The 26225-nt window shown below is 38.0% G+C and overlaps 1 protein-coding gene across 1 annotated transcript in view; it reads right to left on the bottom strand.

Moving 5' to 3' along the window:
* Positions 1-25885, bottom strand: part of RNASEH2B (ribonuclease H2, subunit B) — a 51964-nt gene extending 26079 nt beyond the window's left edge. The window contains exons 1-4 of the mRNA XM_008581642.1: positions 25819-25885; positions 18113-18193; positions 6392-6463; positions 4189-4296 (exon numbers count right to left, since the gene is read on the bottom strand). Coding sequence (XP_008579864.1) covers positions 4189-4296; positions 6392-6463; positions 18113-18193; positions 25819-25885 — 328 coding nt within the window. The remainder of the gene's footprint in view (positions 1-4188; positions 4297-6391; positions 6464-18112; positions 18194-25818) is intronic.
* Positions 25886-26225: the final 340 nt, after the last annotated feature.

Genomic DNA, 26225 nt, shown 5'->3' with positions numbered 1-26225 from the left:
ATAGCTCCTTCTATGGTCTGTGGGCTCACAGCTCCAGAAATGTCCACGGATCAAAGCTTATAAGGCTATTAACCACCCCATACCCCACTCCATCCCCTAACCAAAAAGGGAAGAGGGCAGCAATCTAAGAAGACTGAGCATAAGCAAACAAAACTATGCAGCAAGCTTAACAGTGCTCTTGAGGCAGAAAGGAAAAAAGGCTATTACCACCTTAATCACAGCAATGTGTGCCCTAACGCAAAATGACATTGAAAACACTGTTGCAGTTTCCACCTCAAGCCAGCTAGGTCTTACAAATGGCCACCGCTGGCATTAATCAACCACATCTAACATTTCTCCACATCTGCACACATGCATTCTTTAAAGCTATGCTCTCCATGTGCTCCAGATCCATCATACATAACCTTAACGATGAACAATATATTCAAAAAACAGGAGGTCTATTCATTCATCACTGAGAGCCTTGCACTTGCAGGCACGCTCTTCCTTACAGGCTTCTAATACTCCAGACTTACTTATCAAAACCACGTCATGTCACATACCAACGCCTGAGCCCTGTTAATCACCACCTCCCTAACAGCTGTCTGCAAGTATGTGAATGATTTTCTTTGCACTCCTAGAACAACCTAGCTTCTCAACTTTAATATCAATGAAAACAACCCCTGTTAATTAATTCAATTAAACATCTAACAACTGGTAGCATTTTTGCTGACTTTTTTATTTCTAACAATATCACACCTATAAATATTCTCTAAATGACTATGCCATTCTGCCTAAAACTCTCAGCTCTCCATAATAATATTTCCTATTTGCCTATACAATTTTACAATCTATTCCTAATAAACTGGGAGGTATCCAAGGCCTTGTACTCTCTATCTTAATTTTAGCAATTATATCAATACTTCAGCTATCCAAACAACGAAGCATGGCATCCTGACCACTAAGTGAATGCTTATTCTCAATTCTAGAATCTGACTTTCTTATATTCACATGAATTGGAGGACAACCAGTAGAATACTCTTTTTATTATTAGAAGACTAGCGGTATCCATCTTATGTTTTTCCTTGTTCTCATATTTATACCACTTACAAGCTTAATCAAGAATAAGCTTCTTGGGCCGGCCCGGTGGCGCACTTGGTAGAGTGCGGCGCTTGGGAGTGCGGCGGCGCTCCCACTGAGGGTTCAGATCCCATATAGAGACTGGTCCGCTCACTGGTTGAGGGCGGTGCGGGCGCGACACCGAGGGTTGCGATCCCGTTACCAGTCACGGTGCGGGCGCGACACCGAGGGTTGCGATCCCGTTACCAGTCACGGTGCGGGCGCGACACCGAGGGTTGCGATCCCGTTACTGGTCATGAAAAAAGACAAAAAGGAAAAAAAAAAAAGAATAAGCTGCTTAAATGAAGAGTCCTTGTAGGGTGTTAAATTACTTTCGTTGAGTAAACCAAAAATGGAGATCATCTCTGTATCCATCTTATGTTTTTCCTTGTTCTCATATTTATACCGCTTACAAGCTTAATCAAGAATAAGCTTCTTGGGCCGGCCCGGTGGCGCACTTGGTAGAGTGCGGCGCTTGGGAGTGCGGCGGCGCTCCCACTGAGGGTTCAGATCCCATATAGAGACTGGTCCGCTCACTGGTTGAGGGCGGTGCGGGCGCGACACCGAGGGTTGCGATCCCGTTACTGGTCATGAAAAAAGACAAAAAGGAAAAAAAAAAAAGAATAAGCTTCTTAAATGAAGAGTCCTTGTAGTGTGTTAAATTACTTTCGTTGAGTAAACCAAAAATGGAGATCATCTCTCCCCAGGGCAATCAAGGAAAAATCCTTTCACTCCACCATCAGCATCCAAAGCTGAAATCCTACTTAAATTAATCCCTGATTCTTCTTGAGACAAATAAATTATTCTTAAGTATTATGTCAGTATCAAGAGAATAAACATAAAATATAACTCTCCTATGTATATCTTGCACATGTGCTTTACCCCATTAATAATGTACTAGTACTATACACGCTTGATGGTACATAAATGCTTTATCGTACACTAAAATCCATTCCCCATGCATATAAGCACGTACATTAAGTTAACTACAGGACATAACACATTAAATTATATACCCACACAGATAGACTGAACACATGGATATCGTCCTGTACATTAACTTCTTTATCTTACATAGGACATAATACCATTGATCATACATGGCACATTAAGTCAAATCATTCTTCAACAACAGCCTTATCATCTCCAGTAGGATTTCTTTACTACCAAGCTTAGAGAAGCCAGCAACCTGCTCAGGACATGTCCCTCTTCTAGCTCCAGGCCCATAAAACTTGGGGGTTTCTAGAGTAAAACTGTACCTGGCTCCTGGTTCTTACTTTAGGGTCATAGACTTAAAACCATTCATTCATTCCCCTTAAATAAGACATCTTGGTAGACTCGTGACTACCCAAACAAACTAGCCCACCCACTCCCCACTTCTCTTTCCTCTGTTGAGCTCCTCTCCAAGCATCCCAGCTCCTCCTTCCATAGAAGTAAACCAGAAGAGGTATTTTCATTAAATAAAACAAAAAAGAATTCATTTACCTCTTCCCAAACTTATTATTTTGGTTTCAGGAAATACATGTACTTACTTTTATTCTCTAACAGAGCAACCTACCTATACAACCAAGAAACTCTAACTGTAAGTTTTATATACTTATACACACACACACACATGAATCTTTTATATATATAAATTCATATATATGAATCCATTTCACAGTAAGCAAAAAAAATTTAAATAATTTCACATTATGATACAACTTGGTTATTTTTTAAAAATATAAGCTCATGAAAACAACATATTAGAAGCTGTAACTCATTTTATATGAGGCATCCATTATATTCAGAAATTAAAAACAGGTTTATGTCTATTTTTTTTTTTCCTTTTTGTCTTTTTTCGTGACCGGCAACGGATTGCAACCCTCAGTGTCGCGCCCGTACCGGACCGGGACCGGCAACAGGATCGCAACCCTTGGTGTTGCGCCCGCACCTCGCTCAGCCAGTGAGTGGCTGGTCTGTATGTGGGATCCGAACCCTCGGCGGGAGCGCCGCCGCGCTCCCAAGCAGCGCACTGTAGCAGTGCGCCACCGGGCCGGCCCCTGATGTCTATTTTTAAAAACAGCTCTTACTTCAGGATTAAGTTTAAAAAGAAGACAATGACGGAAAAAAGCAGGTGTCTTTGCTGTGAACATAACACAACTCTAAAAAATAAGGTCTATTAAAAAAAAAAAAAAAAGCAGATACCAACTCAGACAATGGAAGGGAACATGCTTGTATACTTTCCACCTAACAGACTATACACAGCCTACCACTGCATTTTAGCAATTTCAAATCTTCTCATGCACATAGATATATAAAATTTATCACAAGCAATAAACTCTTCTTCTGGAATGTCTTAGAAAGCAGGCAAAATGGCCTTTCTACCTTAGTACTAAGTGGTGACACACAGAGCCAACAGAAAGCAGAGGGCTTGGGGAGAAATAGAAACCAATCTCTGGAAACAGTGAGCAGGTGGGCAGAAGGCATGTAGGAGACCTCAATAGCCAAATGCCCACTGAGTGCCCCCACTCAGGAAGCCCTACAACATGAGTTGGAACACAACTTATGGTATCCTTTTCCCTTGTGAGTCAGCACTGACCCTAAATTAAAAGAACACTAAAAAAATAGAACTTTGCTGGTGGTGGGGCGTGTGGGTGGGGGGAGGGGGGACAGTAATTTATATGATAAAGCATTAAAAAAATCTTTTTTATATTCTAGTCTATTTTAGAAGCTATATCAGTATCCAGTTTCAAGGAACTAAGATGTTAAAAATTTGAAGATCCTCAAAAGAAAGAGTTTACAGTCAGCACAATGTGCTTTCCATGGTACAAAGGTAATCTAACCTCTCACTGAAGTGGTGTTTTAGGAGACAAATCAGAGTCATTAGTTTAAAATTTCCTACCATCTAAGACACATAGGTAATGACCTAAACTTAGTGTTCAAATTACCTTTCTTTTCTCCTTGATTAAACCCTGCTTTAATGCCAAGGAAGGCTAAACCATTAACCTCACTCCAAACCAGGTGAACACACCCTCAACCCCATGTGTGAAGGATGGAAAAGCTAGAGTGTGTGTTTAGTTAATGGAAAAATATACACTAGTCACTTACCAGATTGAACTGATTGATTTATAAACCAAGAACGGTGTTTTTCCTTGAAAACTTTTATTTCAAACAGCTGCTGTAGATACATATTGAACAAGTACATGGCTCCTTCGCCTGTTAAGACAAATCTGCTTTTTATTTGTAAGTTTACACACACACACACACACACACACACACACACATCAAGAGACTATCCAATAATTCTGAGGAATGTTTGTAATATGAACATAAACATACAGATATATTTTATACAAAATGACTCCAAGGGAAAGCTTATAGCTATTATACACACATGCTTGTTTTCCAGCTCTATAATCCTCACTGAACTTAAACCAAAAAATTTAAAAAGTACAAGTCATTTATCTTAACTGCTCTTACTGGAGAAGGAAAACCCATTCCTAAACTACCAAAATCTAATGGTTCAGCCAGATGATCTGAGCTGGCATGTGGGTCCCTGTCTCCAGGGCAGCATGTGGCTCCCCACACACAGGGATCCGGCCCATGAACCCTGCAGGCCAACGCTAAGTGGGAAAGGCAAGGACATGCTTCAAGCCATAGGGAGTGAGTAAAGCCCCACTCAACTGGGTGGACTTTTCTCTTATGTTCTTTCTTAAAAAGCTGTGGGGCGAGGAGAGAAGGGGGTGAAGCCTGTGCACATCTGCATGTTTTATACCTTCAAGTCATGAAATTTTCTTTTCTAACCACAGCACAATCTCTGGGGTCAAGGAATCTATTTCCCCCACATACTGGGCATGTGCCCTTGGGGAAGTTACACAAAACTTTCTGTCCCACTGTTTCCACATCTGTAAAATGGGGGCAATACTGAACCTACCTCATAGGGTTTTCATAGCAATTAAAAAAAAATACATGTAAATTTCCTAAAACAGTACTTGGGCTGGCCGGTTAGCTTAGTTGGTTAGAACATGGCCTTATAATATGAAGGTCAAGGGTTTGGTCCTCCATACCAGCCAGCCACCAAAAAAATCCCCCCCAAAACAATGAAACAGTACTTTTGGCACATAGTAGGTGCTCAGGAGATGTTAACCTTTATTTTTCCATTGCCAATGTAGCAAATAAAAATATTTGTTGCTCTGTTGTCTATGTATGTTTGGATAAAACAAATTTTAAAAGAAGCCGGCTTTCTTTTGTACCTGCGCCTTTAAGTGCTTTAAACTTTTACTACTACCTAAAACTTCTCTTGAAGAAATATTTCTTGCCTCAACTTAGTCTTATGCATAACTAAGAGTTCCAAATAATAGCTGACCAATTACATTCAATTTCATTTTGAGGACAAGAACACTGGAGGAAGTCAGGAATTTTTTCCCTCTCTTGCTGCTTCTGTTTATATGTCTCTCCAACAAGGCAGTACCCATTGGCTTCCCCTCACTTTTACCATTGAGTTTTACAGTCACCAGGAGAATGCTTTCATTTCCTAAGTATCAGGTGTCCACTCAAAACCTCATACATTAATGGAAAAACAACTCCACACAGAGATGAAAATATCACCAATACTACTACATATTTAGAGCATATTAAAGTACTTTTGCCTAAAAACTTAGAAAACAAAACTGAAAGTCCACTGAATATAAAGTTAAAATAAAATTGTTTTCCAATAAAATATAAATCTCTTCAATATACAATGCTTTTAATACAAAAAAAAAATCATCCCAACAGGGATAAAAATGTACTACTTTTTGGTCAGAACAAAATAAGGAAAGTACAGCTAAAAATGAAACTAATCAAAATCTTGGCATGTCAAGCAAAAGCCTTTTTTTAAAAATTCTGGTTGTTTATTTTACTTTATAACATAAAATGAATATAAATGGAGGCTAATGTTGGATAACTACTATAAGAAAAATTGGCATAAGAAAGCCAAAGAAAATTAATCTGTTTTCAGAGAGAACTCCAACATGCTATTTTTTTGTTTTGCCGGTATTTCTGATGATTGAACAGTTCTGTGGATTAAATTATAAGAAAATGTTTTTAAATGTTTAGGTTGAATGAATTATCTGGGAAGACTAGTACTGTCAGCAGCTTGCTTTTGTCTCCTCATGATGCCGTCCGAACTTTAAAGCTATTCAGAAAGAACAAAGATACAAAGGCAAAGTAAGTACATACCCTTATTAGCTACATATTTAAAAACATTCAAGTTATCATCATGGAGAGGAGAGGAAAGGACAGAGGAGGGGAGGGGAGGGAAGACACTTACCTGAGCATGGATTAACCAATTTTACAAACATAAGCCCATTTTTCATCTTCTTTGAAGCATCTCTTAAATATTCTGAAAAGAAATGGTGAATTTGTAAAACTAAGACATTTGCTTTGTGGCTCACTTTACTTTACCCTGTTTTCCTTTCTTCTACTTATATGATTCTTTACTTTTCAAATTTTTAGCTCAGTTTATCAGTTACAAGCTGTGTGATCTTGAGCAAATTACCGATTTCTCTGTAAATTGCAGTAGAATTTCAGGAAGTTTTAATTTATTTCCTTGAGAAGTGATGCGGGGCAGGATTCTAGAGTCAGATGGCCTGGGTTATAATCATGGCCCCACCACTTGATGGTTTTGTCACCTTGGGCAGGGCTCTTAATTTCCTGTCTTAATTGCCATTTATAAAATGATGATAATAATGTATACTTGCTTTTCAAAGGGTTAAATTAGCTAATCTGTTGAATGCATCAGAGAAATAGAAATGTAAAATAAATGACAGCTATTATTGCTAGTATTTTTATTGCTTTTATCATTATGAAGTAGAAGAACATTTTTAAAGTAAATATTTACTGGACATGTATATTTTTTACCCCTAATTGTAAAACTGTGATTACATAATCATGTCTTTTGCCCATTTTTCTAGTGGGTTACTCACTTTTTTAAAAAAACTACTTTATGAGGAGTCTTTATATAGTAAGGATATCAACTCTGTTTTTAACTCCATTTATAATGATTTTTTTTTTTTGCCTTATATAAGACATAATCTTTGTGTAATCATATCAATCCTTTTCATTATGGTTGCACCCTTTGTGTGTGTGATACTTAGAAAGGCCTTCTCTTCTTCAAGATTATATGAATTACCTATATGTTCTTCTAATACTTTAAAATTATATATTTAACCTATCTGGACTATATCTAGGTATAAGATATAGGGAGGAAATCTAACTTTAATTTTTTTTCCAATGAGTTGGCCAGTTGTACCAACAACATCTACTGAGTAACTCATCATTGAGATATTTAAAATATATTTATATATCTGTTTATGGACGTCTTATTTTGATCCACTAAGCTGTATCTACATTAGCATCAGTATCTCAATCTTTTAAGTACTATAGATTTAATTTTAATATCTAGTAAGATAAGTCCCTCATTATGTTCTTCTATAATATTTGACTGTCAAAGTTTTAATCATGTAGGTTAAAACATAAAGACCATGATGATTTCATTTAACATCCTCCATAAATTTCAAGTGGAGTATTCATAGAACTCTTTTAAAGACCCCATCTCCAAAAGGAACAAAGGGGCTCTGGTTAGTAAGGGAGCGTAGCAACATTCTACCAAAAGAGCAAGTCAGAAAGGTTCGAGGAAGAAAGGGAGCTTTCACTCTTGTATTTTCTATGACCCCCACCCCCTTCACTCCACTTCAGATCTTCTTAAAATTAAATATAGCAAGCATATTTAGAAATTGGCTTACCCATAAATGGTTAAAATATTTTTTTTCTTAAATAGTGACATTAAATATGTAAAGAAAAAGAAACCAACCTAATTTTGAGATTTCCACTTTCAACCCTCCCACTTGAAACAACCAAAAACCAAAACCCAAACAAAACACCAGACAAAATACATGGAACAACCATTCTCAAGACACTGGACACCAAGTCATGCAGGACAATGATCCCTGAGAGATGGGAAACAAACTAGGTGAACCCTGTAATTGTCCCATCTGACTGCCTTGAGAGGGTTTCCTGATCATGCTGCAGAAAGGACGAACCCAGGTGAAGCCTGGCACACTCCCTGAGTTGAAGTGATGGAGGTGAGAGTTCCACAGACACCAATGTGGCTAGAGTTCACAGGTCAGCACACAGGAGAGGGCTAAAATGAAAGAAAAAAGAAATAAAACAAAACAAAACAAAACAAAACACCAGAGATTGCAAGGGTCCTGCTTGAGTATTCAACAGAATACTGATCAGTGCATGCATGTGATGAAACTACCCAAGGGCCAGAAGAAAACCCATCTGAACACATTAGAGGAAATGGTAGATCACACTCAGGGCCTTGAATCAAGCTTATTCCCAGATAGACTGGAAAACCTCATAATTCATGGGGCTTAGATAGAGTACTCAAAAGGGTATGCCATAGTGGGGAACAATTAGCCCTAGACTAAATGCTGCTTGGGTTCTACCAAACTGACTTTAAAAGCAAAACCTAAAAAGATCAAACTCTTTCCAAGCAACTTAACTGTATCCTAGAACAAACTTCAAGAATATTTAGGGGAATACAAAAATATTCATCACCCAAAAAGGTAAAATTCACAATATCTGGCACATAATCAAATACTACTAGGCATCCAAAGAAGCAAAAAAATATGATCTATGAGGAAAAAAAAGAAATAAATCAATTATTAAAAGAAATAAATTAAGGGGTATTGATATTATACACAGATATTAGAATTAGCAGACAAAGTAATAAAAAACAGCATTCATTCTTCATGCACAATAATTTAAGTAGAGACATAGAAAACTTTTCAAAAAGACCCAAATTGAATTTCTAGGGATGAAAATATACCAGATGTGATTAATAGAAGAGGAGATTAATAAATTTGAAGACATAGTAATAGTAGCCATCTAAAATGAAAACAGAAAAAGTTTAAAAAGAAAAGGAAAGAAGAGTGTCAGTGAACTATAAAACAGCATCCTGATATATGTGTAATTGGAGTTTCCAAAAGAGAGGAGAAAGGAGAACAGAAAAATACCTGAAGAAGATATGTCAGAAATGTTTCCAAATTTGATAAAACTATAAACCCACATATCCAAGAAGCTCAATGAACCCAAAGCACAAGAAGCAGGAATAAAACTAAACATCACAATTAACAGTTCAAAACCAGTAATAAAAAGAAAATCTTAAAAGCAGTCAGGGCAAAAAAAAAATATTATGTACAGAGGAACAAAGCTAAGGATGACAGCAAATTTCCTGTGAAAACAATGTAAGCCAGAAGACAATGGAGAAATATATTTACAGTACTAAAAGAAAACACCATAATCCCAAAGAAACTACTCTCAAAAAATGAAAGTGATAAATAGACTGTCTCAGATATACAAGAGCTGAAAGATATAATCAGCCACAGACCCACACTACAAGGAATGTTAAAAGAAGTCCTTCTGGCAGAAGGAATGATTCCAGATGAAAAGACGAATCTTAACAAAGGAACGAGGAGCATAGGTAATAGTAACTGCAGGGACAAGTAAATAAGAGTTTTTCTTATTACTTAAATGTCTTTAAAAATCACTGACCGTTTAAACAGAAATAAAAACAACTTAATGTGGAGTTTACAACATATGTATACATAAAAATGTATGACGACAGTAGCACAAAGGCCAGGCCAGCAGGGGAGAAATGTGAGCATACTATTGTAAGTTTCTTATACTGTATGTGAGGTTGTATGATATCACTTGAAGTTAGACGTGATCATTTAAAATATGCATACAATAAACTCTAAGGCAGTTACTGAAATTACAAAATAAAAAATGCTGTCACTAATGAGACAACAAAGGAGATGAAATAGAATCATAAAAAATACTCAATCTAAAAGAAGTCAGAGAGTAAAAGAGGCACAAAGAAAAGATGAGACAAACAGGAAACAAATAGCAAGGTAATAGACTCAAACCTAACCATATCAATAATTACATTTAATGTAAATGGTCCAAACACCACGATCAAAAGCAGAAATTGTCAGACTGAATAAAAAGGCAAGATAAAAACTATATGCTGTCTATAAGAAACACTTTAAATAAATATAGAGATACAAGTAGATTAAAAGTAAAATAAAGGAAGATATAGTATACTTATCATGCTAACACTAATCAAAAGAAAGATGAAGTGGCTATACTAGTAACAAAGAATATTACCAGGGATTGAGAAGGTCCTCTAAAAATAATATTAGAGTCAGTTAATCAAGAGGACATAACAATCCTAAATATTTGTGCACCAAATAGAGTTTCAAAATGCACAAAGCGAAAACTGACAGATCCTTGTCATATGCTTCACCCTGGTGACCACTAATCTGTTCCCCAACTCTATAATTTTGTCATTTTGAGAATGGTATAGAAATGGAATCATACAGATTTAATTTTAAGAATCTTTTAAGACTTTCCTTTCTGCAACCTATTTCCAGATAAAAATGTAAAGGTAAAGTTTAGTACTGTTAAAAACTTTTCCAAAAACTAAAACAAGTTGTGGTTTTCCCTACTTTCCCCCTTACTGCTTCTCACTTTCCCAGCATCACATATCTTTATTATATCTCAAGTCATATAAATAGTGACCTTGCTCTGTGTTATCAATACATGAGTTTATTTTATTTCACTACTATGAGAAATCTTTAACTTGGTGAATTGTTGTTGACTTTTTGTTTCCTTTTTTTCAACTGAAAACTTTGCATCCAGTGATCCTTACATGTTCTCCTTCAACTTTCCCATTCCTCCAGAGCTTAAAATAATTAAAATTTTAAAATACCAGAAGTCTAAAGAATATATTTCTAATAAACCTAAAAGAAAAGCAATGTTTCTGTTTTTCCGAGGAAAAGCAGTAAGTCTAGAGAATTATCTATAGCCAAAACTGTCAAGCTATAAGAACTTTTGGAATTCCCAACTACAAATAAATACTGACATTAATATGTTATGCTACAAATGCCAATATTCTCTGAAATATGCTTTGGGATATACAAATGTAGATAACACTAAAATGTCTACTTGGTGCAGGAAAAAAAATCATCTCTCTCACATTCTGCAGACAAAACAACTTGCTGTTGGACTGAATCTTTCAACACAGAATTCCAAGTGAGATATTATAATAACACTGTTTTACCTCTCTTTACTATAGGTTGCATTTTAAAACTGGTCTCTCCTATCCTACTTCACTTATTCATTTATCAACTATTTTCTAGCAAAAATAGACCCAGCCCTGCCCATATGAAGCTTATGGAAGCTCCATGAAAGAGACAGATTTTAAAGTAAATAAACATACACACAAATGTAAATTGCTAATGCAACAATTGCTACGAAGAAGAAATACATGGAAAATGAAACTTTATAATAGAAGATATAACACAGATGACAAGGTCTGTCAAGGCTTCCTGTGTCTAGCATTGATTAAGTTCTCTTTGATTGCTAAAGAGTCATTATCAAGAATATGCACTAATGGATTAGGAGATCCATCTATCTCTTCTTGAATCAGTTTGGTAGTTTCTTTCTAAGTAGTAATGGTCCCTCTTTCATTCCTGATTTTATAATTTGAGTCTTCTTTTTTCTTTGTCAGTCTAGCTAAAGATTTGTCAATTTTGTTGATCTCTTCAAAAGAGCCAACTTTGGTTTTGTTGATTTTTCTGTTGTTTTTGTTGTTTTTCTGTTCTCTATTCCTGCTCTAATCTTAATTTCCTCCTTCTGCTTCCTTTGGGTTTAGTTTGCTCTTCTTTTTCTAGTTTCTTAAGGTGGAAGATTAGGCTACTAATTTGAGATCTTTCTACTTTTTCAATATAGGCATGTACAGCAATATATTTTGCTCTAAACACTGTATTACCTGTATCCCATAAGTTTCAATATGGTGTGTTTTATTTTCATTCATTTCCAAGTATTTTCTAGTTTCCTTTATGATTTCTTCTGTGACCCACTGGTTTTTTAGCAATGTGTTGTTTAATTTTCACATGTTTGTGAATTCCCCATATTTCCTTCTATACTTGCCTTCTATGTTCATTTCACTGTTTTTGAAGAACATGTTTTTCATATTTCTGATCCTTTAAAATTTTATGTTTGTTTATGCCCAATCATACAGTCTGTTCTGGAGAAGGTTTCATGTTTGTTTGAAAAAAATCTATATTCCACTGTTGAGTGAAGTGTTTCATAGATGTTTATTAGGTCTAGTTGGTTTATAGAATTGGTCAAGTTTTCTATTTCCTTGGCAATCTTCTTCCTAGTTGTTTTATCCATTAGTGAAAGTGGGTTATTGAAATCTCCAACTACTATTGTTCAATTGTCTATATCTCCCTTCAGTTCTGTCAAATTTGGGTACATGTATTTTTAGGCTCTGTCTTTAGGTGCATATATGTTTACAATAGTTACATCTTCCTGAAAGACTATTATCAAAAAATATCCCTCTGTGTCCAGTAACACTTTTCTGTCTTAAAGCCTATTTCATCATATATTACTATAGCCACTCCAGCTCTCCTCTGGTTACTGTTTATATATCTTTTCCCATCCTTTTACTTTCAACCTATTTGTGTCTTTGAATCTAAAGTGTGTATTTTGTAGATAGCATGTAATTGTCTCATGGATTTTTCCCCCTCCATTCTGCCAATCTCTGCCTTTTAATAGGAGTGTTTAATGCATTTACATATAAGGTAATTACTTATAAGGTAGGATTTACATCTGCCATTTAGCTCTGTTTTCTATGTCATATATCTATGTTCCTCTATTCCTCTATTACTGCCTTCTTTTGTGTTGTGTTAAATCAATATTTTCTAGGGCACCATTTTAATTTCCTTGATGTTTCTTTTACTTTATTTTGGGGGGAGTTATTTTCTTAGTGGTTGTCCTGGATATTACAATTAGCATCTTAACTTACAATATAGTTTACGTTAACACAAACTTAGTTTCAATAGTACTTAGAAATTTTTCTGCAATATATGCCTCTTCTTCCCTATTCCTTTGTGCTATTGTCATATAAATTATATCATATACATTATAAGGCCATTAACACAGTTTTATAATTTTGTCTTGTGTAATTGTCTATCAGATATGGAGTTACAAACAAAAATACATCTGTACCATCTTTTACATTTGCATATGTATTTATCTTTACCAGTGTTCTTCATCCTTCATCTGGATTCAAGTTACTGTCTAGTGTCTTTTCCTTTTAACCTAAAGGACTCCCTTTATGATTTTTGTGGAACAGGTCTGCTAGTAAGGAATTCTCAGTTTTTAGGGGACTGTCAATTTCTTTCTCATTTTTGAGTAATTCTGACAGATATAGAATTCTTTGTTGAAAGTCCTTTTCTAGCAGCACCTTGAATATTTCATCCTGCTTACTTCTGGCATCCATGGTTTCTGATGAGAAGTCAGCTGATAATTCTATTGAAGGTCTCTTTTACTTGATGAGTCATTTTTCTCTCACTGCTTTCAAGATTCTCTCTTTGTCTTTGGCTTTTGACAGTTTGACCGTGATGCATGCAGGCATAGATTTTCTTGAGATTATCCTGTTTGGATTTTGTTGCACTCTTTAGTTATGTAGATTAATGCTTTCAAAAACTCAAATTTGGGAAGTACTTGGCCATTAATTCTTCAAATATTCCTTTTTCCCCTCTTTCTCCTCTGGAACTTCCAATATGCATATATTGGTATATTTGATGGTGTCCTGCAGATCTCTGAGACTATGCTGTTGTTTTTTTTTTTTTCCTTTTCCTCAGCCTGGATAATCTCAATTGACCTATCTTCAAGTGTTCTGATTATTTCCTCTGCCAGCTCAAATATGAGTCCACTAATGAATTTTTCATTTCAATCATTGTATTTTTCAGCCCCAGAATTTATACATACTTGTTCAATTCCTATCTTTATTAACATTTTGTATTTGATGCAACTTCATTGGACAGACTTTCTTCCCGTTTGTTAGAAATGGTTTGCTTTGGTTCTTTGACTAAATTAATAATAGCTGGTTAAAATTTTTGTAGAATAAATCCAACATCTCAGCCCCCTCAGGGACAGTTTCAATTGACTACTTTTTCCCACTATGCAGAGTTCTATACTTTCCTGTTTGTGTGTGTGCTTTATACTTTTTTCCTTTTTGAAAACTGGGCACTTTAAATTATATATTAATAAATGTGTTAATTCTAGAAATCAGACTCCCCAGGATTTGTTGTTGTTGTTTTTTGCTGTCATTGTAATTGTTACTATTTGTTTGTTTAGTGACTCTCCTGCACTAACCCTTTAAAGTCTGTATTCCCTTAGTGTGCAGCCACTGATGCTTTGGTTCACTTAGTTTAGTGGTTAGCAAAATCTTTGAAGTGATAAGTCTCTCAACCTTTGCTAAAGGGTTGTGCATGTATGTTGGGACATGCCTTCAACAGTCAAGCTCTTTAAGCTTCTGCCTTAAGTTTTATTTACTGCTTTCCCAGGGCCTCAAGATCGATCAGAGGTGAGAGATTGAGGCCTTCTCATTTCTTTTCTGGGCATGCACACAACCCTGCATATGTGCACAGCCTTCTAATTCCGTAGGAATACGTCAGAGTTTTTCAAAGTCTCTATGGACATCTTCCCCATATCTTCCCTTTAAGTTTTTGGCTAGGTTTTTACTTGCCCAGCTGCTATTGACCCCTGAAAATGCAATGTTAAACAACTGCCACTGATTGTTTTTGACAAACGCACTGGGGATAAGGCTTTTTCCACAGAGCAAGCTCTGAGCTCCAAGTCAGGTCAAATAGCAACAATGCCCTGCAAATGGGACTTTCCAGGGAACTGTGAGACAGGTCAAATAGGGACAATGCTCTGGGAATGAGACTTTTTGAGGAGCTTCAAACCAGACTTGTCTTGTCCAGCAGTAGCAAGGCTCCTGGTTTTCACAAGTACCATGTTTGCAAGACTACTGGCTTTCAAGGCGACTGCAGACGTAAGAAGAGGAAAATGGGAGTAGTTCAAGTTACAATGCCACAAACCCTGCTGTTCCTAATAATATTCAGCAGTTTTTCTTGAATAAACAGTCCTCAGACTGTTGGAAGCCTTTAGCTAACTTCAAGAGTTCTGAAAAAGTTGATTTTGACCATCTTTGCCAGTGTTTTCATTGCTTTTATGGAGGGTTGGATTTACGATGAATAAAAGAATTCATAGTACCATAATATCTCTGATAAATTCCTTAGTCTATACCTGGTATTAGGCACACAGAATTACTTACGACTATAAATTAAAGGTTCTATCAAAGTTAAAGAGTTTTCATTTGAATTTGGAAAACCTGCGGTTATCCCCTGGCTCCTCTGCCACCAGGTTTGGAAGCTCCATCCTTTTTCTAACTTCTAGTCTCTTTTACCAGCATCTAGCACAGGTGGAGAATAGCTAAATTTAGAAAAGAAAAGAAATGCTGCTTTTAGAGTAATGGGAATGAATCAGAATGTAAAAGAGGGAGAGAAGGGTCACATCTATAAACCTATTTTTAACCGATGTGTATTTCTTCAATGATGTCCGCATAGAGAGGACACTGGATCTGCAGTCAGACAGGTCAATATTCCAATCCCAGCTCACCTTACTGAGCAGTGTGACCTTACGCAAGACACTCAACCTCTCTGTGCCTCAGTTGTTTCACCTATAAAATGGGCATAATAATTATTTTACAGGTTTTTGAGAGACAGCAATGAAATGTATGTGAAAGTGCCTAGAACATGTAATAAGCACTCAACTGAGAATCAGTTTCCTTTCCCTCAACTACATGGAAAAGTCAAGAACACGCAGGGAATAATAAGATAAAAATATAAAAGTCACAAATTCTAAGCACAGAGTTATCTCAGTACCTAACAATTAGCTTTTCAAGAAAAGATTAAACTAGAACCAGTGTATCTTGTTTTGAAAAGCCAGAACACAAAGCATTCTATGTGTAAAAATCAAGATAATGTATATAGTAAAAATGTATATGGTAAAAAAAACAGGGTTTCTGGCACATGGAATGTACTCAATAAATGTGACATGTGTTGTTTAGAAAAAGCTCAGTAAGAAATTATAAAAGCAAGGTTTGATACTAAATGAACAGACTTCATTTATCTAGAAAATTTACTCTTGTGAAACATCTTCTTCCAAAACTATGCTGAAAAACAAGACTTCACACTCTATTTTCAAAAGAGTAAGCTATACACATTCTCTTTTTGACTCTTTTCTCTTACATAAGAGATGACATAAACCATGCTGGCTAACATAGTATTTTTACAAAAACAGAAAAAATTCAGACAAATAAGAACAGGTATCAGTTTTTCTGGCCATTTCAGGTTTAATATTGTTAAACTTCCCAATTATCTGCAGCCCTGCCACTCTGGTTCTTTCTAACTGATTCCACAGCAGTTTTCTTGCAGTCTCTATGTTCTCTGTAAAGATCCAATTGTATGTCCCACTGGTCATCATTAACTCTGGCAGCAAATCTTCCATCTGTTTACCATCCTGATCTAAATACCTCAACAGAAAAGGAAACCAATTGCTACATTCCTGACATTCGGACTTTAAAGAAAACATATCAGTCACAAAAAGACAACTGTGTCCAATGAATGTAAAATAAAAAATAACAAGTAATATGTATTAGCCATTTACTATCTACCAGGCACTGTTTAAGTCCTTTATGGAGATTACACAATACAATCCTCATAACATCTCTGTGAGGTAAGTAGTATATTAATTTCCACTTTTTTGAATGGAAAACTTGCCCAAAGGTCATGGGGCTAGTCAACTGTAGAGCCAGGATTTAAACTCAGGCAAGTATTATCCCAGAGCCAACGTTTTAAACTATGATACTACCAAGAAACTCTTAGTCTTAAGTCCTGCACTTCTTAACTAAAACAAACACAGACTGCAGTTTGGAAGCACAATAATTATCTTGATGTGACTGCTCTCCTATGATACAAATGTCTCAGACTTATCTGTCCCCCTTCTGTCCTGTCCTCCTCAGGCTTAAGAACCAGAAGGGTCATCTAATCAGCTGCCCCCACTCCAGCCCAGCCAGTAGACTGCACTGCCAGGGAGCAGCAGAAGGCAGAGGAAGGATGGGGAGCTGGGAAAGCTGAAAAGAAAAAAGGGCAGGATTGAAAATTGTAAAAAAGGAGAATGAGAGAAATTTGCTGTGGGATATAAGAAACATAATGATAAAAACAGTTAAAGTCAAGCTTGACATGGCTGGAAAAAAACCCTGATTTTCCTATTAGGGATTACAATATTCTATACATAGCTGCGTGCACCCCGTTATCTGTAACATTTTAATGCTTAAAAATTAGGATACACAGCCTGTATCAATGCATAGACTTAAACATTCTGTAATTTTGGACTTAGTCATGAAGTACTGTGCAAGCCAAAATGGTACATTATTTTTCATCTACTGACTATATACTATGGGTTGTTGTATAGTTGATATGAAGTTATTTATCAAGCCGTTTTTTAGAAGTTGGCAGCTCTTTCCTATCCCTCTCTTGGTTAAGACAAGCTTCTTCACATCATTTAAAGTTCAAAGACATAAGACAGGAGAGAAAGCCACCTTTTTGCCAAGTGTACTTATGACTTGGAAGCAATGGACATTTATTCATGACCCTGTCTGATTTTTGGCTCATAGGAGATAAGCTCTGAGAAACACACATCCACTGTTACAAAGAGAAGAAAGTACAGACATCAAAGCACCATTCACTTTATTTTTAGATAACATATCAAGGCTATTCAGGTTTCTTAGGAAAAACCACGGGGGGGTGGGGGGGGAGATGATGAGATTATCATTCTCATACTCATGCAATACTATGTCCTAAATAGGTTATGGTTGATTTTCTTTAGACTTCAACCACTAGAATATATTCAGACCCCCTGGTACACTCCTGCCTGGTCACCAGAGATACCCTCTCGAAAATGCTTTGCTAGGACACAAACACAATGCATTCAAGACAAATCAGCATAAATTCCAAGTTACTTGCAGCTTCCAGGAATGCAAATTTCAGTAATAACTATATACCTCCCCTTCTCAAGATGTTAGCACCACCATCAAGGAGACCTGGGTCATTTTCCTGGCTCTGAAGCTCTGTTTCTTCAAAGACTACAGGAGGAATACCAAGAAGGTCAGAGAGAGACATACACTAGGAAAAGATTTCCAAGTAATGAGTTCCTGTAAGTCTAACTTTCTTTGAGGCTTGGAGAGAAAAATAAAAAATAAAAACAGACCTCCAAGATCATACGAGACAAAATCTCCATTCTTTCAGGGCTGTCCCTATCAACAATCATGTTTCTAGGAGTGACCTGTGTACTGGAGAAGAAGCTGGTGGAAATTTCCAGTTTCCTAGCCAACTCAGAGCCACAATGATGAGCAACATATAGAGATGAAGCTTGAAATATCTGGAAAGCAGCAAAATTCTGGAGCAGTAGAAAGGACAGACCTGATTTGGGTATCTGGTAGCAACCAGGGCTGGCTCCAGGAGAGGAAGTGCCTGGTCCTCAGTCATCAAACTGAGAGCAGAGGGAACCCCAGCCCTTCCTGGTCCTCTTGTCTCTCCCACAGCAGCAAGATATCACCATTCAGTCTGGAGAATGGCCTTTAGGGAATAGTCGGGGTCCTGGAGAAAGACTCGAGAGAGCCAGTGGTCTTTGCCACTGAATTTCTTTCACCTGTTGGACAGATGATTTGACTTCTCTGAGTTTTGGTTTCCTGATGTATACAATGGTGATAATAAATCTTGCCTTAACTGCTTCCCAGGAACATTGTGAGGGTAAAATACAATAACATACATGAAAGTATACTGCAAAGTATCAGAGCTAGAAGATACAAGGCTAGGAAATGGGCTTCCTAAAAATTATATAAACCTTGGGTAAAAGAAAGCGAGTATAAATTATAGCCAGAATCTAATTTTCTATACAAATAAAACTCTGCCTTATCTACATACAAGCCAGTCAAAGAGACCACAAATAACAGAAACTCCTGAAGTTGGACTTAGGCAGGCCAAGTCACCTGTAGCTAAGGTTTCAGGCCAGAGCTGAGTCCCACTGATAAATGATCACAGTAGCTGGTTCTTCTGCTCTCTATCCTGTACCCTTTCCTTCTTCCAGAGAAGCACTCCTTACCCTCGAGTACCCTCTTTGTTCTCGTCTCTCACCGTGTGCTTATAGTGGAGCCTGTTCTCCCTGGCTACAGCCAATAGGCTGTGGAGGGTAGGGTTGCATGTGACCTCAGGGGGGCCAGTCAGAAGGCTGTCTTGAAAAGTTTCAAACTGGAACTAAGAGAAGAGGAGAGACCCCTCCCAGCAGACACCAGGAGATCTGAGGCTCGGGTACAGTGTGCAGCCTGTTTTCCACTAAGTGAAGGAAGTTGGTTTGAGAAGAGGAAGTTAACACTCAGGCAGAAATCCTGGACCTGCTGCTGCTGCTGCAGTATCTTAGTTCCTGATGTCGTTATACCCTCTACCACTCCACCAGCCCTGCCCCCAACACACAGCCAGCCGTTCCGAGGAATACGTGAACCTGCTAAGGAACTCCTAAAGAAGTTTAAGTCTCGTTTTGTAACAGACAACCAGGTGCATTGACCCCATATTGAAAATAGTAATTTCCATACTCAGGCAGACTCATGGACCATTCAAAGTGGCATCCTGTTTATGGCAAGCACACTAGGATGTTTGCAGGAGACTGCGGTTGTCCTCAAAAATTCAACCTGCTCTGAATAGGTTTCAAACACATCCTAGTTTGCCATCGTGTCCATTATGGCTCTTTAAATTTATCTTCACCTCTCTTGTATTTTCAATCTATACTTTCCACCTTGTGAAGCAATACTTCTTATTTGGTATATTTGTTGTTATATAAAAAAACTCATAATACCTCTTCAATGCTTAAAGTGTGACATATAAATCCTCATCAACTTTGTTCATATTGCTGTGAGTTTATCAAAATTAAGAGAAAAAATCCCAGCCTCCTAGCTCTTTGATAAATCAATTTAACTGTCTTTCTTTAATTCTACGTGGAAGTAAACAGTACCATATAGTACTCTTGTGTAAGCCCAATTTCCTTGAGTGTTTTAGTGTTACAGTAATTAAAGAGTAGGAGCAAATAGTGAAATAAAGGCAGAAATAGAAAAATAAGAAAAAACGAAGAACACTGGAATTCATTTTGTGATACATATAACACAGAAAGACTGAAGAGAAATATCTCCAAATTGTTTCTAGGTGGCAGGATGATGGACAAATTATTTTCTTCTTTATACATTTTTTACATGACTAAAATTTCTATACCGGGTATGTCCTACTATTCTAACAATAAAAAATTATTTAAAAAAACACTGGGAGAAAAATGTGCAAATAGATAACTGGTCAAAAACTAAGATTAAAAGGGGGGAAAAAAGTTTAAAAACAAAAAGGTAAAGGTGGCTGATCATGGCAGAGAGCCTTACCAAATGTCATTGGGACTTAGGTCTTCATAGGAGTTGGCTGTGGCTGGAGAGACCTCAGCCAGCCTACAGCCTAACTGTTTCAGGGGCAGGTAAGAAACAGACACCAGAACATGCAGATCTGAATCCCTGACATGCCCTTTTACTAGATGGCCCATTTCACTTTAGTGCAATCATCCCTAAAAAAGAAAGTCACAAAAGAAGCTTTGAACAAAAGTCCAATAGTACTAAGTAGCATTCTCCGCTTTTCAGAGGCACAGAGAAAGGTTGTGCTCTCAAGTTGAAGACCGAATACCCACCACTGAGAAGCTAACAGCTACTCAGGAAGAACATGTCTGGATTCTCCCTAGATTTTGGCATGTGTTAAGTGTTCAATACATATTTATATAAAAATGATAATGAAATGATAATCATGGTGAAATGTGTAGGTAGTAGAAGAGGTACCACTAATGTGGGCACTAAGAGGTAGACCATCCCAGTGGGAATGATTCCTGCTGGAGGTGACACCTGAGCTGGGTTTAAGGGATACCAAGAATTTGCCAGGCAGAGAAAGTGGAGAAGAGCAGGCAGGGTTCCAGGGAGGCATGAAGTCATGGGTGTTCAGAGAAAGAGAAGTTATTCTAGAGAAAATGGTTTAGCCATGTGGAAGACAAAGGTGACCGAGCTCTGAAGAAAGGGTGGAATTGGACAGAAGTAGAAGGGAAGGAAAAAGGACAGTGTAAGCAAAGACACTGCAGGAAGAAATGGAATGTGAGACATTTATTCTTTCAGTAAATATTTATTGAGTACCTACTCTGTCCCAAACCCGGGGCTAAGAGCTTGGGGTGCCCGAAAGCTTATGTGTAACTTGAACCACGAACAACCCCACGGCACTGTTCTCCCCACTGTAGAGATGAGGAAATTGAGCCTTCACAATGAGGAAGCGATTTGTCCAAGGACACCGAGCTAATAAATAGCATAAATCTAGCTTCTAAGTGTGTTTTATTATAGCCAGAGCATTGACCAAGTTGTTTGTTTTTTTTAATATCATCGTTAAAGCTCAGAGGATGTGGGAGAATCCATGCAATCCCTGGTCTGCTATTCAAATAAAAAATTATGAACACTGCTTACTTTGCTGGATTTTTTTTTTTTTTTCCTTTGTGCTGGAAGATAAATACGTGGGAGTCATGAGTTCTTACTTATAAACAGCCCAGGTCTTTTTGGAACAATTACTAAGAGGACAAGATCAGTGGAAACAGCATGATTACACCAACTGGCAACTGATTAAGTCCATCCACTTCAGAACGTGCTCAGATAGCAAGGGAAGCAGATCCAGTGGCCATCTGAGAAAGGCCAGTCAGGTCCCACCAAAAAACATTTCATAAGACAAAGCCAGACTCGGGATTCGTGTGGAAAATGTTAAACCTGCTCCATGCTGGAAAACTCTGAGACTTCTTCATTGCTGACTGCCTGCAGGAGACTGTTCAGTAAATGACACATCTTGCACGAAGCTGAGCTTGATTGCTCAGAGGGTGTGGAAAATCAACACTTGAGTGGCCAGGTTCTCTACCACTTGCCAAGTGAAGCACAACTTCCTCCCATCTGAATAGGCTTTTCTGAAACCAAGGAAACTTTTGGCCCACGAGGTATATTTCTAAACACAAACATGCACACAGTTTTGACAAAGAACAAAAAAACCTGCTTAAATTTTGCTTCTGAGATTAACCATGTGCCGTTAGGTAAAGGAGGAAAAAAGGTTTTTTTGTTTGTTTGTTTTTGTTTTTTAGGGTCACTGAAAAGTCAATTAGGTTTATAGTAATTCATTCTTTGACCTACACTTTAAACTTTACTTTTTCCCCCCAAATAAGTCATTTCTTTTGGACTTATAAAAAGCTACAAGATTATAACCAGAAATAACAACATAATATAAATGTTCTCCATCATTAAATACGAAAATTAGTTTTTCCTTTTAGATTTGATTTTTTTTTTAATCCTTTAGTTAGAACATGGTACTAAAGTATAAATTCATACCATGCTTTCACATCTGTTTTTGCATTCCATTTGGACAGGCAACTCTGTCCAAATATGATTATTTATGATTATCATGATGCCTCACATAAAAAGCTGTTATGTATTTGAAAGGCCTAAGGGAGGCAGGCCTGAGATTCTTATCTCCCATAAAGCAACCCATCCTCTACCCCCAAGAAACTGGCCATTTCTTATGCTATCTGTGGAGAAATAACAAATACAACCTTTCCTGAAATATTTTTTAACATGTATTTTCATGAAATAAAGGGGGATGATTTTATTGCAAAACTTGTCTTTAATTGAAGATTTGATCTGAAATCCAGTTTGATTTGGGGATTTCCTAATCAGGGAGTTGATTAAGGAATGTTTTAATTAGCCTAAGCAGACTCAAATGAGATTTGGGTTTTTTTAACTGTCCTGAAATCATTTCTGTTCTACTTTTTTTCATCATACAACATTACAGTTTCACGATGTTTTAACATCTCTTTGGAGATGAACCCTGTTACGGTTCAGTCCCAACAGCACTAAATGCAATCTTCTATCTATCATATACTGAGTGAAACAGCTGACCGCTCATACCCACATCCATCCCAACTTAGCAGAACTAACAAGTATACCAAACCTGGACTAGAGAAAAATATTAAAAATATGACTCAAACATTTACTTTTAGGACAGCAAAGAGGGATGGAAACTTTTACCATTTTCCAAAAAGTAAAGATGTTAATGGCCTCTTATAACTAAAACTGCAAATAGGTTAGTACACCCAGGCCATTTTAGGGAAACATTTAAGACTATCCCATACTAAAAGAAATGCTTACCTTGCTGAAATGGGAAGCAGTTCCATCTCTACCTGACTATGAAAACCAAAATCCTAAGTCTGAATACCTCACACGTATCCCTTCCAAGTTCCAGCTTTTGTTTATGTGGGATATTCGGCTTCTCCAAACAAACTGAAAACTAGAGGCAAAGAGACCTAAGTCGAACTTTTAAGTATATCCTTCAAGACATAACACAGTGCTGTGGTAAGCAACTTGATAAATAATATGAACTAAATGTTGGGAAAATGTATCATCACAAGGTTAGGTGGCTTTACATCTGTCTCATGGATAAATCCCTTTAGAGTGCTTTTGGCCTGTTGGTTAATGTGCTCACTTTTCAGTACACAGATTAAGTTCTTTGGATCCTAGAAGTTTTCTAAAATTGACTACAAACTGCCTCCACCAAATGCTTTTGAAAAATTTTACATAATCTTTGTTTTATTAAAGGTGCAACTTAACTGTAGCTATGGTGCTTACTCAACCAAGGGTATATATAGTGTCTTCCTCTCAAATGCAAAACTAACCTGGCTGATTTTCCATCTGCTAGAAAAAACCACAGATACATCTGTGAAGATGGGCCTCACACCCTGCACTTACATGCACTCCCCTGACCATATCAATTCTGGCCCACCACGAAGAGAGCTAAACTTGAGGCTGGCCATTCCTATATCCTCATCTAGTTCCCAAGGGCTGGTCCTCAGTGCAGTGGTTCCCAGAGAGAGTCCCCAGACCAGCAGCATCAGCATCACCTGGGAACCTGTCAGAAATGTACACTCTGGAGCACCAGGCCAGGACCTACTGAATCAGAACCTTTGGGGGGCCCAGCTCCCCAGGTCTGATGCCCTCAAGTTTGAGAACCACTATTACATTGCAACAGCTATTGGAGTTTGACCCTCAGAGCCTGCAGGTGGCACTAAAGGCCAGCTGCAAGAATTACAAGGGACGGGAGCACAATTCTATTAGTTCCTTAATTGCGGCTTAGACTCCCCCAATGCATTAAAAGGTCACAGTACATGTCAGCTTTGAACAGGAACTGCACTGAAACTCTTTTTACAACCCAGCAGTAGATATATCAAACCTACAGTTTTCAGGGATGCAATCAATATTTAATTCTTTTGAGGATATTTGTTTAATACAATGAGGATACAAACATTTTAAGAATGAAGACGTCAATACTGATTAAATAGAACAGCAAAATTAGAAACTCAAATTACCATTAGCTATCCTGTATGTCTGAATTATAATAATGCACTTGATTCTTAAAGAACGATTAGAGTTCCTACCCTGAAAATCTAATTGTATTGATGTAAGAAAAGTGAGGAGGACTTTTCTAATGAAAAACATGTATACAGGTAGCCCCTTTGCTAGATTCTGCCAAAACCCTGAATTTTGCATTAGCTGTTGTACCATCCAAATATCTTTAGTGAGGATATAGAGCAACGGGAACGCTCATACACTGCTGGTAGGAGTGTAAATGGGTACAACCAGTTCAGAAAACCATTTAGCAGTGTCTACTAAAGCTACAAGTATCCAGACCAGCCATTCCACTCCTGAGCACATGCTCTTGAGAAACGAGTGCCTATGTCTACCAAAAGCCTTGTAAAAGAATGATCTTAGAAGTGTAATTCATAATAGTCACAAACTGAAAAAAATCCAAAGGTCCATCCACAGGAGAGTTGATGAATACTATGGATATTCATACAATGAAATAGAAACTGCAAGGAAAAATCACACGAACCAGTAAACCAAACCACTGCTGCACAACACGGATGAATCTCACAGACATAATGGTGAGTGAAAGAAGCCAGACACAAAGGGATACACTGTTATCCAAACAGACAAAACTAATCTGTGGTGACAGAGGTCAGCACAGAGGTTACTGGGGGTATCTGGCAGCAGGCCTGAGGAGCTGCTAAAAATGTTCCACATCCTGGGTGGGGGATGCTACCGGGGTGTACACATATGAAAAGTTCAGTGAGTTGCACACAAAATTCGTACATTTTACTGTATTTATACCTTTTTATAAAGGGGATAGTTAAACGCACAGGCAAGAAATATTCTCAACAGTCATGTAACAATTCTCAATATCCGTCATAAAAATATAGATTCCTAGGAAACCATCTCGGTATCAGAGTATACTTATTGCATAAATACTCTGCATTTGCTGAATTATATCTCAAAATTAAATGCAGTGAACAGGGGATTCGCCTTCTTTCCAATGTTATACCTTCAAGTGTGTTATCTATAAAACAGTCAAACCTTTCTGAGCTGCACTCTCTAGCCCAAACGCCTCTTATTCAACCATTTAACATGTCCCTCCTTGTGTGGCACTGGCTGACCATCGTCCCAAGCCCTCGCATGCTCTGATGGCTGATTGGTCTTCATCCACAGAGAGGCTGAAAGGCCCGGCTCCGGCACTCATGTGGTCATTATCTCCCTGAATCGTTTTGAACGGCCCTTGGCCTAACCGCGACCCGCATCCAGCTTCTCTCCTGCCAGGGCCGCGTTAAGCCAGCGCACAGCCTCCCTGGTCATTTCGTCCCTACTGGCTCCCAGGTTCCCATCTAGCAGGATCCCAGGCGCTGGGCCGGCCGCCGAGGGGGAATGCCAAGGTACGCCCCCAAGCCGAGCAGCGCACCCGACAGCCCGCACCCGCGTGGCTCTGCAGGCGGACGCCGCTGTCCCCGCCCAGCCACCGATCCCCTGGGGACGGGAACCGGGGCAACACGCTCGGTCCCTTTCTGCGCTTCCGGGTTTGAACACCGCGGCTAGCTACGCCGTGTGACCGAGATGCAGAGCAGGCATCCCGGAGAGAAGGCCGTCCCGCGCCACCGGCGGGGAGCGGCAGCCGCTGGGGTGCGGGCCGGCCGGGGCG

This window comes from Galeopterus variegatus, unplaced genomic scaffold, assembly GCF_000696425.1.
Source record: "Galeopterus variegatus unplaced genomic scaffold, G_variegatus-3.0.2 Scaffold2420, whole genome shotgun sequence".
In the NCBI taxonomy this organism is placed as follows: domain Eukaryota; kingdom Metazoa; phylum Chordata; class Mammalia; order Dermoptera; family Cynocephalidae; genus Galeopterus; species Galeopterus variegatus.
The sequence above is the reverse complement of the archived record's forward strand: the minus strand, read 5'-3'. Positions and strand labels throughout refer to the sequence as shown.